This window comes from Lates calcarifer, linkage group LG5, assembly GCF_001640805.2.
Source record: "Lates calcarifer isolate ASB-BC8 linkage group LG5, TLL_Latcal_v3, whole genome shotgun sequence".
NCBI lineage: Eukaryota > Metazoa > Chordata > Actinopteri > Centropomidae > Lates > Lates calcarifer.
In genome coordinates this window covers 25,742,632-25,758,782 of record NC_066837.1, presented here as the reverse complement: position 1 = coordinate 25,758,782, position 16,151 = coordinate 25,742,632, and the positions used below count along the sequence as shown (strand labels likewise).

Genomic DNA, 16,151 nt, shown 5'->3' with positions numbered 1-16,151 from the left:
AGAAACAGTCTGCCTTTTCATCAGTGTGTTTTCCACTTACAAACAGCACCGAGGTTGTTGTCCTCACTACGGGCGCCAGGGGGCACACTTTGTCTGAATCCAACTTTATTGACAGCGGAAGTAGTTGAGGAAACGGTACACACGTGTTTTCGTGCAGATTTGAAGGTTACAGAAGAAGCAGCGGGTAGGATCTTTGTCGACTGTCCGCCGGAGAGGGTCACCAGGACGGAGTGTGTGTGGTCAAAGCCGGGTGAGAGCAGCCGTGAAGCGCAGACATGGATCCCATGAAGGCACAGCAGCTAGCGGCCGAACTGGAGGTGGAGATGATGGCTGACATGTACAACCGGTAAAGCCTAAACAAGCTAACCACTCATTTAGCGGTCTCTTCTAATGCTACCCTTCAGACAGCAGTAAACTGTCTCATGGCCTTCATTCATAGTCTTTATTAAATCGCATATTAGGTAGTAATAACAGGTCTTATAGTGCTCATTTATATTGGTGAAGACGTAGCTTTAAAGTCCTACACTGATGCTGGTTGCTACTGAGTTCATTCAGTTACAGGAGCTACATGTGACACCCTGCACACTGCAACAGTACATAAGATTTTCTCCAGAGCTACACACGTCGCAAATGGAGTCATGTACATGGCGTAGTATGATGTAGGATTAGTGGTGTGTTCACACTGTTTAGGGCTTCAGTAGACTTCATTTTGTTATGTCCAGTGTGTAGGTTTTAATGAATGAATCATCTATTAAATGTCAACATGACTGCCTATTCTTAGCTAAAGCCAATGTAAAGTCTTAAAATAACTAGGATTTATGATGAAATTATATATATAATCATGTCCACTGGCCTTGATCATGGCAGACCTGTTGAGTTGTCAAGAAATTAATAGTGTTAAAACTGGCTGTTTGATTTAAGTGACCAGTAATCTATACCAGTGTGCTAGCATGCACAGTCCTTTAACTGTTGACATGAATGTAATGTAGCCATCATTAAGTATATTAGTAACACGTCTTCACAGCAGACACTTTGACGTGTCACAGCAGAAGGAGAAAAGGCTTATTCAAATATACAATAAATAATACCTGCTGCAGGACTGCCCCCACTGGTTCAACTTGATCCCATCAGTCAAGAGGTGTGGTTTATGTGCATTTTCAATGTGCAGTAGGTGAAGCACATGACTTTAATGTCTTTCTTCTGCAGTGGTTTAATGATGCACAACTGGAAAATTAGCACCACCATAATGTAACAGTAGTGAATAGATAGACAAGCATAATTGCAAATGTGAAATTAGCATTTTCTTTTGCAGATTTTGTTAAAATTCACTTACACTTTGTGCTATGTTTGGATGGAAACCTAGCTACTCTGTCAGAGCCCTGAAGAAGGAGCTGACTCTGAAACACGCCAACCCCCCCCCCCCCCCATTCTATCCCAAGCTTGCTGATATTCATCATAGCTGACTACAAATTGTATATGAACATGCATCAGTTGAAGTGCCCACATTTATGATCTGGGCACATATGTGAAGGATATTGTGCCTTATTTCATAGCTGCACTTTTGTCAGTGAATGTCTTGACTTGACAAACACAGCCTTTTCTTATAACAGTAATTATGACTATAATCAGTTAGATTGTCCAGGCTCACTGTTATCCCATAGCGACTCATCTTAATTGAACAGAACCATCGTTATTGTGATTAATGACACTAGTGTCTTTTCTGCTGTGACAAATCCGACAAGTCAAAACATCTGTGGGAAAACTCTACAGGCCTTTTTCAGAGAAGACATTTTGACATCATGTCACAGTAGAAAATATTGATACATTCTCAGGAAGTTCGAGGCATTTATTGCTAAATTTGGGGAAAACATTTGATAATCTCTTCATTTCTATTTATTACGGAGTATTATCCCTGGCAAATAAACTATTCAATGAAATTCATGTCAGTCAAACTTAAAGCTCCATAATGTTACAGTGACTTTGGCAAAACCTAGTGGTGTTGGAATCCCACAAAAAACAGTGTAGTCTAAATCTGCAACAATAAGTCAAGGAGAGAACATGTCACCTGCAACATTTTTAATGATCTATTATCTATTTTTTCAAAGCAGAAATTCCAAACATATGATTCCTTCAGCTCCTCGAGTGTGACAATCTTTGGCTTTCTCTCGTTCTTTCGTACATTGAATATCTTTGGTGTTTGAAGTGTTGGTTTAATAAAACAAGGTACTTGTTGACATCACATTGGGTTTATTAGACATTGTGAAGGACATGTTTTCACAGGTTTTGTGATGTTTATAGGTGCAATGATTAAACTATATCAAACTATATCAATATCTATATCAGAACTATAAAATAATCAATAAATTAAAGGATCAGTGTGTAGGATGGAGATCTACTCGCAGAAATGGAATATAATATCCATTGTTATATTTTTGAATTGTTATATTATTAAAACTAAGAATCACTTCACTTTCATTAGCTTAGAATGAGCCCTTCATGTCTACATATGAAGCAGGTCCTCTTCCACAGAGCCTGCCATGTTTCTACAGTAGTTCAGAATGGACAAACCAAACACTGGCTCTAGGGAGGGCCTTTTGTGTTTTTGCATTACCTGAAGGCCACAATAAGTTCTCTTATACTCTTGGGAAGAGGGGTGAGGGTAGGGAGTTTCAGGTGGTTGCAATCAGCAACCTTACCACTAGATGCCACTAATTCTGCACATCTCCACATTTGACCTTAAATAACTGAAATTAGTAGCTCCTGTGTGACTTTTAAAATCCCATCTTTACATGCTATGGAGATTGGGCTTTAACAGTCAAAACAATTTAATTGATCATTTTTAAAAGATGCTGGGCCACATAATTTTTTGTTTATAGAAATAGCACATTAAAAGTATTGACTCCTAGCTTCCTTTTCTCCCAGAATGACCAACGCCTGCCACAGGAAGTGCGTACCACCACATTACAAGGAGGCAGAACTGACGAAGGGGGAGTCGGTGTGCCTGGACAGATGCGTGGCCAAATACCTGGACCTTCACGAGAGGCTGGGACGCAAGCTGACAGAGCTCTCAGTCCAGGATGAGGAAATGATGAGGAAGGCAGCCGTTGGGAGCGGATAGAGCGGACACTGATGAAAGAAATTACGTGGGGAATTACTAGGTTGCGGGATGGGGTTAGCATATCTATGTTCTCTAAAGTGAGAGACTGGTGTTTTAATGTAACGGGTGGGTAAATAAAAAAAAAAAACAAAACAAAACATAAAATTAAAGTTGGGGTCCACTGAGACAAACTGCCTCCTCTGCTGCAGTAGAGGATGATTAAAACAGATCGGTTCGGAGGAGGCACCGGAGCTCTTGGTGGAACAGCGGCATATCTTGAAACTGCTCAGAGTGATCCACCAGCCTCTCTGGATCAGTCACATTTGTTTTACTTTCAGCCTGGCCTGGTCCTCAAGAAGTGACTGGAAAGAAGAAAGACCCAGGACATGTAACATTATTTCTAAGTCATACTTTGTGTTTGTTTTCAGCTGCTCAGCTCAGAAACTCAAATACTTTGTTGTTACTGTTGAAACTTTGTGGTGCCAATCATTTGGCACTTGCAGCAAGTTAAAACAAACACTAAGACTAATTTGAAATTAACCTTTGATCCCAAATCATCCTTTGACCTAGGGTGATTTGTTTTTCCTTTTCCTTTCCATTTTTTGAAAGATTGAAAGTAAACATGGGCCCTTTTTGTAATGTTGCAACACAACATGATATTGAAGTAGAGATACATTTTTCACAATTACAGACAAAGTAGTGTCACTTCTGTTCAAAACCTCAAAATACTGCAAATCAAATAAGTAGGATCAGGGTCATGCACTGAATTATGTATGGCTGTATGGTGTGAGCTGAAATGTCTTTTTATACAACACGCTATGCAGAGTTTACTTTTTTTTTCAGTGCTGAAGTAACTACGATACAGGAAGCATAGCGGGGTCATTGTGGTTACATAGGTGTGTGTTAGTGATGAACTGGACTTTGCTCATTTGTCATGCCTGTGTTGACTGTTGTGCTGTATGTCAGTGGACCATGCTTTTGACTGATGTTTTTTTCCCTTTCTGTGAACCACTGTGACACTGCTTTTTATCTGCGTATTAGGGAAGCTACAGTGTTTCATTGGTAATTACTCTAATTAAACAAAATCACACGTTATCCAAACATTCGAAGTGTTGTTTAAAGGCTGTGAAAGTCATTCTTTTCTGTCCTACAGGCATTTGTAAGCTGTCAGGAGGAGGCAGGGTTTCCATAAACGTGTGCCTGTAGCTTTAAGAGAAATGTTGAGGCAGATGTCAGTGAGGAAGTGAAAACAACTAACTTTCGTTTCCTTCGCGAAACTTTTATATATACCTGCCCCGCTGTACGCCGGAAAGAGGAACCAATAACTTGAGAGTCTGAGAGTGACACTGAGACAGAGGTGGCGTCTGTTTTCTGTCGCTCAGGTGGACAGACTTTTCATTCCGGTGTCCGCGAGGAGCCCCACGCAGCAAGAACGGTAAGTGATGTTCAGGGTGAGGGTAGATGGTAAAAAAGTGCGTGGCGTTGGGTAGGTGTATTTTACAGTAGTTCTTAAACCTGAGATGTCTGGCTGACAGTAGTGTAAACAGTAACCTAAAAACACCACTTTAGATACTACTACAACAGAGGTCGTTATATGAATGTCAGACGACATAACGTAGAGTTAACATTAGCTCAGACACACTTTTAACAAGGGAATATTAAGTCGTTCAGGAGTGTTTAAATTCGTTTCTAAAACCACGCTGAGGGAAATTCGAGCATTCAAAGTGGAAAACAAACCAGACTTCTATCTGAATACCCAGAACATGTTCAACAAACATGTTAACCACTGAAGCTTGATTTTTTTCTTTGGTATTTAAGGCCATGACGGCTCTAACAAGGGAAGTAGCTATGTTGTATTTAACATAACATTTTGGAGAACATGTAGAAGGTCATATCCTCTTTTATAACAATGTAGGTCGTAGTTGTTGAGTGAAAATGAAGGGACCAAAAGGCTCCAGAACATCAGTTCACTCTGTAAATCACAGTTAACAGAGATCGTGGTAGAATTTAATGAACTGTGTTTAAATAATTGTAGAGTCACAGTTAAACTGGCTGTTGTAATAACACATAAGGGTCGATTTGACCTTTGACATCTTAGAAAGAGAGATAGGTCCAATTAGCACAGAAAGCTGTTGTAGTAGTAGTCTGCTAAAAAAAAAAAAACAATTATGAGGGGAGGGGAGGCGCCAGAAAAGGAAGAGGTTGTTGTCGTCTTAATTTACAAAGAATTAACAAAAAATTAAGACGACAGGAGAGGAGGAGAGAGTTATTTAACCTTATTTCTACTTAATTACATACAAGATTTATTGTATATTAAAGAGATCGTGTTACAAGAAAAAAGATTTTTAAGGTTTTCAAGTCTGTCATGACGCTGTGTATTACCATATGCAGTGGGTGTGGCTGTCACCTTTTCACTGGTTTGGTAGCTGTAATAAGGGTTGGTTAAATGTATAAATATATATACATATAAATATGGGCCATTAAATGTCAGAAAATATGAAATAATTGCATATCACATGGTACTGCTGGTCAGCCCAAGAGGGATATTGAGCTGCAGTGTATTTTAAAGCAATGACAGTACATCAACTCTAATACTACTATAGACTAGGAAAAGCCACTTTGAGTAGAAGGCATATGACAGCTGCTTGGAGTTTGTCAAACAGCATGTAAAGAACATGAAAAAAAGGATCTCTGGTGCGATGGGGCAAAATTTTGAACCTTTACTCTTACTATTATAGAAGACTAAGAAAAGAGTACTCGATCAGTTACTCTGTTATCAAAATATCATCATCTAATCTTACAGATTTGAAAACCCTAGTTCTTACTGATACATCATGAAAGTAATGTTACAGGAACACTACAGTGATTGACTGTTTTGGGTGATTTCAGAAAGTGCATTTAACCATCTAGTAATCTACAGTATTACTCCTTTTGGTCACCAGATGGAGGCAAGTGATGGAGAAGAGCATATCAGAGATGCTGATCGTGTTGTAGCACCTCCCAATGGCGGCATGAACGAACTGCTAAATGTGGGGCAAGAAGACAACATCCAGGGCCAGGTGAGCTCAGCTGTTCTGTGGAAAACCACATAATGTTCTCTGCAGTAGTTTAAGTTTCATGTGAAAAATAACACTATTATAATTTATTTTCCTCAGATGGAGGAGTTTCTGGGTCCACAGGCAGAGTACAATGAGGAGGAAGAGGAGAGGAAATACTACAGGAGGAAGAGGCTGGGTGTCATCAAGAATGTTCTTGCAGCCAGTGTGGGAGCCATGATTGTGTACAGTGTATATATGGGTGGGTTTGACAGGAGTAAAAATGATGAAATGGTCAGAGAAATACAAACAGGCAGAGTTGCAGCATGTACTTTTAAATGCATTTTGCGTGTGCGTGTTACAGGCCTTCTGCAAATGCAGCTGATCCTCCATTATGACATGACCTACCGTGAGGTGAAGTACAGCAACCTTGGCCTGGAGGACATCGACCGCAAGATGTTAATGGGCATTAACGTCACGCCCATTATAGGCCTGCTGTACACCCCTGTTCTCATCAGGTAGACACACACACAAACACTAGTGATAAAACCTTCTTGTTGATCTCAGTGTCCTTGCTCTGTCCATATATACTCTATACTTCATCTCTCTTTCAGGTTTCTAGGTACTAAGTGGATGATGTTCCTGGCTTCAGGAATCTACGCACTCTTCGTCTCAACCAATTACTGGGAGCGTTACTACACCTTGGTTCCATCAGCAGTAGCTATAGGTGTAGCCATTGTGCCGTTTTGGGCTTCCTTGGGAAATTACATTACTAGGTGAGAAACAGGATGTGGAGGAGACGGTGGGTGAGGATGTTTCATAAGCTGCCTGAAATTTGACCCTCATGATGTCATGGAATGAAGGTCGAACAGCATAGGTAGCTGGGATCTCAGTAGATAGATGGGTTTGCTCAGATTGTTCAGATTGATTTTTTACACCACACTAACCAGGTAAAAAAAAAAAATAAATCAATGACTTAATTGAAAAGTGTGCTGTTTTTTAGCAACATCATTAGTAAAAAAAAAAATAAAAAAAATACCAAAGTATTTTTAGGCAACACCTTATCTTGAAATAATATGGTCAAGTGGACTTTAAGTACAGTAATTATATGTACAGGAAGTATACTAAGTGTACTTAGTTTAATTTAAGTGTACTTTATTTTACCTGGACTAACTTAAACATAGCCATTAATTGTTTTGGGTCACATGGCCATTCAGTACTGGATTGTTGAGGATTTTAAAAATTTGTAAAATCTGATAGCAGTATATTGGCTGATATTCTTTTTTTTAAACATAAGATCAAGACAAGAATGACATTTTTCTAAAACTAAATACAGAAAGAAATAGAAAATAAAAATGTCAGACACAGTCTTAGGCTCTCCTTTGTGAAGTCAATTCAAACCATGAATTCTGAGAGGGTACACAATCGTACAAGCCTCAGACTAACCTGCACCTGATGGTACATGGGTATGTTTCCTAATGTGTGTTTGCTGTGAATTTCTTCTCGCACACCACACACATGCAGGATGGCGCAGCAGTACTACGAGTATGTCAACTACAAGGAAGAGCATGTGCAGGAGCAGAAGAAGCTTCCTAAAGGAGCGTGCCACAGCTACATCATCATCTTCCACTCAGTTTTCCACATTATCTTCCATGTAAGTCCTCAACCATCTTTTGTTCATTAATGCTTCATGGTGTGTAACATCAGTAAAGACGTTGGTCCCTGTCATCTCTCTCTTCCTCAACAGCTGAGTTTTGTCTTCGCGGAGTTCCCAATGCGTCTTGTCCTCAACGACTACCTGCATGAAAGCAACCACATTCTATGCAATGTCAAAACCTGTGGTAAATACACACGTCACCTCGCCTCCACTGATGAATGATTGCACACAAATAACCACAGGATAACAGTGTATGAGGATTCACTCCAGTATTAGCAGTTATAATCTTAAGTTTGCTAACAGTAGCTGACATTAACCACTGTAAGCCACTGGTCATACCAGACCAACTGAGACTGCAGCAGTAAAAACCATGAGTGCATTGAAATGAGCAAGAGTGCATTTTATTGCTTAGGAAATCAGCTTTTTATTTTTATCTATTTCTATATATTATATATATATTTCTAAATTCAGTGTTAACATTGACCAAAAGAGTTTTACAATTCGAGACAATGCAAATTCAAACTGTTGTTGCACTGCCCTGTGTGATGTGTTCTGTTTGTATTTGCTGCTGGAAACGTAATTTCCCCGAGGGAGTCATCCCAAAGGGATCAATAAAGTCTGTCTAAGTCTAAGTCTAAATCTAAATTCAATAGGCTGCACTAAATTTAAACTTAAAGCTGTTTTTTTTGGATCTAATTAGTAAGTGAAAGTTAAAGAGGTCATTTGGACTGCACAGAATTATCATCTGCAGCTGGCCCCAGCTCTACATGGCCTTTTAGCAACTTTTCACTCATTATTTTGGGGCTGTCATGAGCTCTGCTCTCATCAGCCTTGATTCCAGCTGCAACAGGAAGATCATTTTGGAGAAAAGGCTCTGATAAATCTGTCCAGTATCAAACAGCAGACAAAGTCATTGTGTAGCTGGTGGACATTGTGGAGCGCTCAGCAGATAAAGAGCCAGATATACAGAAACAAGAAACAATGTCATAGTTCTGTCCATTATGCCATAGTAGGCAAGGTGCTAAAGGAAACACAAGTTTTTGTCAGCTTCCTATCACATTGCTGGCTTCCTCTTCCTCTACCAGGCGCAGCAGTCAGTGGAGTGATCCCTGGCTTCAACACCACTGTGCTGACCAGACTGCCACGCTCCATGCTGCTCATCCAGGTGGAGAGTGTCCTCATGGGTTTTGCCTTCCTGGGCATGATTATTGTAAGTGTTCCCTAACACACGTGCACACACTGGCACATGCACCTCTTATACCAATTTAGCCCATTACAACCAGGTACCAGTTGTTGTTACAGATGTACATTTGTAACATAAATGTGACTGCCCATACTCCCCATAAAACCGTCATTATTCCAGCTGTTGTGTACTAATATGCTTAATCAAGTGATGTAAATTCGAGGCCTGCTAGTATTCAGTCTAACACGAATCAAATATAAGCCAATTGGAGGCAGCACAACAAAGTGTGAACATATATGACAGACATACAAACAGTTACCTGTTTACACATCCAGCACACACACACACACAAAAACATTCATTTGGAGCCCTATTTCTGGTGATAATTATCTGTGACTTGATCACTATGACACCTTTTACATTACTTACAGTTACTTGATTATCAATTAATGATTAGAGCAGCTTTAAGATGGGTGAGACCTGACATCTTCATTTTATTTCACTATTAAATATGGCTTTTGTGTTCAGTGGAACAATATCCACAGAACTCAAAAGGAATCATGACTGGGGCCATTTTAACCTTGATTAGTGATTGAGTAAGAGCTATATTATCCACTAATCAGCTTCAGTTTAAAGTGACTTTCCAATTTCTAAACTGCTCAGCTCACTCAGTGATGCACAGAGCGTAAACTTATCCCAGCACACACTGGTTTATGACAGGGCTAACACAGATGGATGAACAGACACAGTCTCACACTTATGTGCAGTTCAGAGCAGTGAAGAAAGCTGGATTAAGTGTGGATTGTAGAAAGTATGTTTGCACATCGCCCTATGTATTTATTTTAACTTAATTTCCTAGTGTTAGTTAAGGGGCTAATGCAGCTCTTAGTAATTTTAAGTCAGCAGTGTTGCTCTGTGCTTCACATTTGGTTATTTTGTCCTATGATGTGCTGGAAAGAAATGCCTTATTGTTTACAGTACAGCAAAGCATATACAAAGCATAGCAGTCAGGCAGAGTAATACAATTACTGATTGCCATTTGCTGCCACCCACAGTTCCTTGTGCTGTGTGGCGCTGCCTACCGGCCAACAGAGGAGATCGACCTTCGCAGCATAGGCTGGGGAAACATCTTCCAGCTGCCTTTCAAACACCTGAGGGACTACCGCCTGAGACTGCTCTGCCCTTTCTTTATTTACAGTGGCTTTGAAGTGTTGTTTGCCGTCACCGGATTCTCTCTGGTACTGTATCAATGGAGTTTGTAGAGTAGACTTAACTTTCATTGCTTAACTTGTTAGCGTTTCTGAGTAGTTTGGAGGCAAAATGCTAAAATTGGATTTGTAAAGGAGCAGGTAGGTTGTAGTAATAAGAAATATATGCATATTTCATCTAATTTCTGTCATTCGTTCTCTCCCTCCACAGTCCTATGGTGTCTGCATTTTGGGTCTGAAATCTCTGTGGCTCCTTATAGTCGTCTACGGCCTCTCCTGCTCTGTCTTTTCCTCACTCTCCCTCTGCATACTACGCCTCCCACGCTGGCTGTGTCTGATGAGCGGCGCTGCTGTGCATTTTGTGTTGCTGGTGGCCCTCCTGGCGTGGTCCCTACATATTAAAGAACCTCCAATAAAGGGCACATGGTATCTGGGCCCTCTGATTGTGATCACTGTGCTGTGGGGTCTTGGCACTGCCTTAAACAAGACGGGCGTCAGCAGTGAGTAACAGCTGTGGTTGAAGTGTCTGTACGTACTGTTCACTAACTTTGTTCACACATGACGTGTCAACTGCTCTGTGTGTGTGTGTGTGTCAGCTCTGATTGGTATGCTGTATGCTGAAGAAAAAGAACGTCTGGACTTTGTGTACACCATCTATCACTGGTGGCAGGCCATCGCCATCTTCATAGTCTACCTCTGGTCCAACATGCCTATGAGGGTATGTGATTGTTTCATATGCTCAAAAAATAAAAACAAAAACAACCTTCTGATCCACATTTTACAGGAAAAATCTGTTATGTTTTGTTCCTCTCCCTCAGGCCAAACTCTCCATCCTTTTGGCCACTTTACTGGTGGCCTGCTACTGCTATTGGGTGATGGAGCATCGGCTGGCCAGGGACGTGCGGCCCAGACTGCCTCGTATCCCTCGGCCACGGCACAAGGTATCCAGTCTGGCATGAGTGACTGCCTGAATCTGCCCAAATACACATTAATGAAATCATTTTGTTACAATGCCCAAAAAAAGTGTCCTGGTGTAGTTTACTTAACAAATTGCAATTAGAAGTTCAGTTGACTTTGAGGTCAGCTATGGTAAGTGGCACTCAAGTTACACCTGGGTGATTTGTATAAAATATATATACAATATCCAAAAATAATGGTGTTCTAGTGATATGGAAGAACATAGGCAGACAGATAGATAGATTGATCCTGTGAGGGAAATTCTTGCGTTACAGCAGCAGAGACAGCAACAGTAGGTAACAACAAACATTATGAAAAAATGAAGGAGTATAAATACTAAGAAAGTCTTTAAAATATATACAGGAAAATAATTTAGGTTGCAATTAAGAGCAGGTTTGTGGATGAGAGTAGTTGCTGACTGCAGCATAAGGATATTTACAAATTCACAGTAACTGTCTCAAATGATGAATAAATATAGTTGTGTGCAATATTTTCATCTGAGAATGGATGTGCAAAAACTGGCAGTGAATGAATCAGTAAGTACATCTGTTGTTAAATAGGAAAGCGCAGAAAATTGACTTGCATATATGCTGGCTGAGGATCATAGAATGAGTAGATAGTCATTACTTATATGTTTAATTACTATATGCACTATTAAATATATAAACATGATCTCATGTGGGTTTGAAGTTAAGAAGCTTTTATGCAACAAGTTTAGGCCTTTAATTTACATTTAATGTACTTAGTATGGTTTTGCCACACATGAATCACATCATAATTAAATGAGAATATGTGGAGGTGTCCTGATAACAAAACAACTTAAAGGGAGCTGTAAAATCTAATATTTTTTGTATATCAGGACATCACGGTGTAATATCACATTCATATCAAGGCCAGTTGACAGAGGCAAAACAAGAACCTGGATTCAAATAGCAATCTGTTTTTTGAATGCGCTTGATGTCATTTAATTTTTTAATATAATTTAGGAATATAGTACAAATAAGAAGTGTTGTTGCTATGGTTACCTGTACTTAGGTAACTTTACTAACTGACTAACAAACCATGAGCGCTGATTTAGAACAAGGTTTGAATTGAAGATGAACTTATGTCCTATGCACGCTTTTAATAGCCACCTAACAGCCAGTGAGAAACAAGAATTTTCCTTGCTGTATCTTATTAGGTCACATCCCCAATGTACATAAATGATGTTCATCAGTGTTTTATGTGGAGTGAAGCTTGTAAATTCAGTCGGTCACTGCAGTGCTTTCTTTAGCAGGTGTTGTGTAGCTGTGACTGTAAAGTTGTTTTGTTGTTTTTTTCCATTAAGCTTTGGTCTGGTGAAATATATAGGCCTGACACAGCTGATTAATCAGTCAGTCAAGAAACAGAAAAATAATCAGCAAGGCAAGTATTTAGATAAACAATTTTTTAAAGCAGAAATGCCAAATCTTACCTAGTTATAGCTTTGACATTGTGGGGATTTTCTGTTTTTCTCTGTTATGTATGATTGGAGTGCCATGGGTCTTTGATTTCCAGATGTTTACAGATCTTCTGCACACAGCTTTAGCAGTCAATCCAGAAACTGGTTTAAGACTGAAACCCTCACCTTTTTGTAGAAGATCTAATCTGACTGCACAGTACACACCAGACATCAAGTTATTCTGCATTAGATAACAGAGTTAGCTGATGCTCTTACACCCAGCATGTAAACACTTTATTCACTCACTCAATTTTTTTGTGTCATGCAGAAATAAAGAATAATCCATAGAGATCTGGTGTGAAGTGAGATTTGAACTCCTGCAAACAGTGATTTGTCCTGCACTCTACCAGCCCTGTGTGAATGAAATCCTTCAGCTGTTCACGAGTGGATTAAATGTCATTATAGCCTGTGCTTTATTGTAATAATATTTAAGTTGTGACTAAAAGTCTGCAAACACATTTTGACTTCAGAGTGACATTTATGTCCACAGGTCAAGGGCTACCGCTACCTGGAAGAGGACAACTCAGATGAGTCAGACTCCGAGAGAAGTGAGGAGGATGAGGAGGAGAAGGAGGAGGACGAAGACCATGTGGCAGAAGAGATAGAAGCAGAGGACAGGGAGGAAGGGGGCCAAGTGGGAGGGGCCCAGGGAGCTGACTCACCCAGAGCCAGGAGGAGAGGGGTGGAGGGTCACCGCTACAAACAGGACAAAGAGGACGCCCATGTGAAGGAGGGAGAGAGGGACGAGCGCTAGAGAGGGTGAGAGAAAAGGAAAGGGAGAGAGGAGGGGAGATGGATGCTGTTGTGTTGATGATTCCATTCATTTTTTTAACAGATATTTATACTTAACATAATCCTTTCATACCACACTAAACAAAAATATTTATAGAGCTTTAATTTAAAAGGCTTGAATTACAAGTTCAGCTATAATTACAACAGTCATCCAGATGAAAAGGCAGAGAAACTGGAAGAACTACACAGCTATTTAACAACAGGCACAGCAGTCTCAAAGGGTAGCATACACTGGATACAACAAGAATACTTGTTTTTCTTTTGCCGCACAGCATGTGGCTCACATTTACCAAATGTACCCATAACTGCAGAGGAGATTGTAGCTGCTTTTGTGCTTCATCATTCAACAAACTTTGTAATATAAACTGGTTCCATTTAAAAAGAGCCCATCTCTACAAAGAAAGAACTGCAAGTGACAGAAAAAGAAATGAGGAATTGATTTTCTATCTTGAATCACAGGTTGAAGTGTGTTTTGATGGAGTCATTTTTAGAGAGCCTGCATAATCCTGCTGGATGTGAACAGCATCAACAGCCTCAGTTATATAGTTGTTCCTCTGCCTTTGTTTACCTTCCACCCCTTAATCTATGCATATTTGTTGGAGACAACAACCTAACTCAAGATAGTATCAAAAGCTCAGATATGTGTCACTTTCCTGATGTGTCCGCTGGGAGGAGTTAAATTCAACTTTTGCAAAAGTTAAAGATGAATGTATGAATATATGTTTATGCTTTAGTGTAATTCAGTGTGCAGCAGGTTTGGGCATCAGTCATGTTTGGTCGATGCCAGGAACAGTGGGGTATTATTACTAATATGGGTTGTCTCAAATGTTTTCATGTACCACAACAGTAAACAGGTCTAGGAGTGTTGAGCCATGCTAATGGCTCTACTTCAGAGCAGTGCTGTAAATGCTAATGTTAGCTCACAGTAACAATGTTAACATGCTGATGTTAAGCAGGAATGGAGAGCCAAGGTGAAACTGAAACTTCTGGATTAAGTTCCTGTATTGAGAAAACTTTATTCAAAATCACATTGACATTTGCTAAACATCCAGCCATGGAACACAGCCTTTCTCAGCTGTATGTTGTGTGGCTTGATTCATGTGTTTAGGTAAGGATAGTAGTTTTTTAACAAATTCTTTTAGATCTAATATTGTTAATAATTTTTTTAGCCTTTAACAAACACCATTTCCCATAACCCTCAACAGAAAAGACAAGTCCATGAATGAGTTCAGGGATTACAACATGTTTGCAATAACAACAGGACAGTTTGAATGCTGTACATACACAGATTACAGCTAGAAAGCATGAAAACATTTGTTAAATCACAAATGTTTTCATTTCTTGCCAGATGGTGATTTATTTTTAAATATGGAAAGAAACGCTGAATGACAGACTGCACTGAGGTACAGAAGATAGTGGAACAGAGGCTAGCCCAGACTGATGCCAAGACTTTGGCTTTCTATAATGTTAACCATGTTCACCATCTTAATTGAATATGTTAGTAGGCTAACATTTGCTAGTTGGCACTAAACAGAAAGTACACCCAAGGCTGAAGGGAATGTCATTAGTTTTGCAGGTGTTTGGGGACCATAAATGTTTGAACATAATTTCATGGCAATCAAACAGATTTTTAGATATTTCAGTCTTGAACAAAGTGGCAGACTGACCAGCACTGCCATCCCTGGTGTCACACCTCTAGCGTGACTAAAAAAGAGAAGGACCTCACCATTTAGCACAGAAGTTGTCACAACAAACATGTCATGAAGCTGCACACTTATCACTCTGTCCACATGACTTCCAAAGAGTATTGTAAAATTTGTGTTTATTTAAGGCTTTATAAGTATTAAACTGTTTTATATACTATACAGTTATTAGATATCTAATTTTTCATGATGCTTTATTTTATTTTTAACAGCTTTATTTGCACTGAATCCAACAGGCTTCCAACAGGCCATTTTCTCCAAAAGATATTTTGACTCGTCCCAGTAGAAAAATCATAGATGCGAATAACAAAATCAGCAATGGCTGAATTCCATGTAGCTGCTTCAGTTTCAGGGTCCTGGCTCACTGCCTCACTGCCTCACTGTCATGACATGGACACCTGAATGAGACAGGACCACTGTTAATGTTATTAGTGACACCTGCGCTTTTGCTTTGGAGACACAGCAAAATGTCTATGGGCTGTCTAATCATGACAAGTTGGTCTGGGGACCTGCTGTTGGCTGACACGGTGTTTGGCTGAGGGAATTTTGAGTTGTCATCACTGATGACTGTCACTTCATTCCCTGGCATCACTTTTGTCTTATTTTTAGTTTCTGAAGTTATGTCATGTTCAGTTAAAATACCCTGATTTACCTGACTTCAGGACAGCAAGCTGTCACACTTTGACACTGATGGTCTGATATTTAACATATTTTTGTATCATGCAAATTTTTGTAGGTACTCTGCAAAGACATTAGGGTTGATTAGAGTTACTTAACCTCTGGTTTATTCTGTTACAATAACCACTGTATCAATTTCTTTTTAAACCAGCTGTAGGAGAGAGGAATAGCATCTATATCCTATGATGGATATTTAACATTTAATTTTTTCAATGCAAATCACTCCTCTCTGTGAACGAAGCCAAAGGTACCTGATGTTGCATTGATCCCTATGACATTGTTGTTTCTGTGTTGTGTTCACAGGAATTCATTTTGTACTTTACACCTGCAAATGTAATTAAAGACTGTGTTGAAGGTAAGT

General features: G+C 39.6%; 2 protein-coding genes across 2 annotated transcripts; both read left to right on the top strand.

Moving 5' to 3' along the window:
• Nucleotides 1-116: 116 nt before the first annotated feature.
• LOC108900143 (mitochondrial import inner membrane translocase subunit Tim10) lies at nt 117-4,198 on the top strand. Its single transcript, XM_018701021.2, has 2 exons — nt 117-346; nt 2,923-4,198. Exons 1-2 carry the CDS (start codon nt 276-278, stop codon nt 3,116-3,118), a joined length of 267 nt encoding a protein of 88 aa, XP_018556537.1. The 5' UTR covers nt 117-275; the 3' UTR covers nt 3,119-4,198.
• A 138-nt stretch (nt 4,199-4,336) lies between these two features.
• LOC108900141 (protein unc-93 homolog B1) lies at nt 4,337-16,149 on the top strand. Its single transcript, XM_018701019.2, has 13 exons — nt 4,337-4,532; nt 6,040-6,156; nt 6,253-6,394; nt 6,497-6,650; nt 6,747-6,908; nt 7,657-7,786; nt 7,880-7,973; nt 8,875-8,999; nt 10,028-10,210; nt 10,392-10,680; nt 10,777-10,898; nt 10,999-11,121; nt 13,108-16,149. The coding sequence occupies exons 2-13, from the start codon at nt 6,040-6,042 to the stop codon at nt 13,369-13,371; spliced, it is 1,905 nt and encodes a 634-aa protein (XP_018556535.1). The 5' UTR covers nt 4,337-4,532; the 3' UTR covers nt 13,372-16,149.
• The last annotated feature ends 2 nt before the right edge of the window (nt 16,150-16,151 follow it).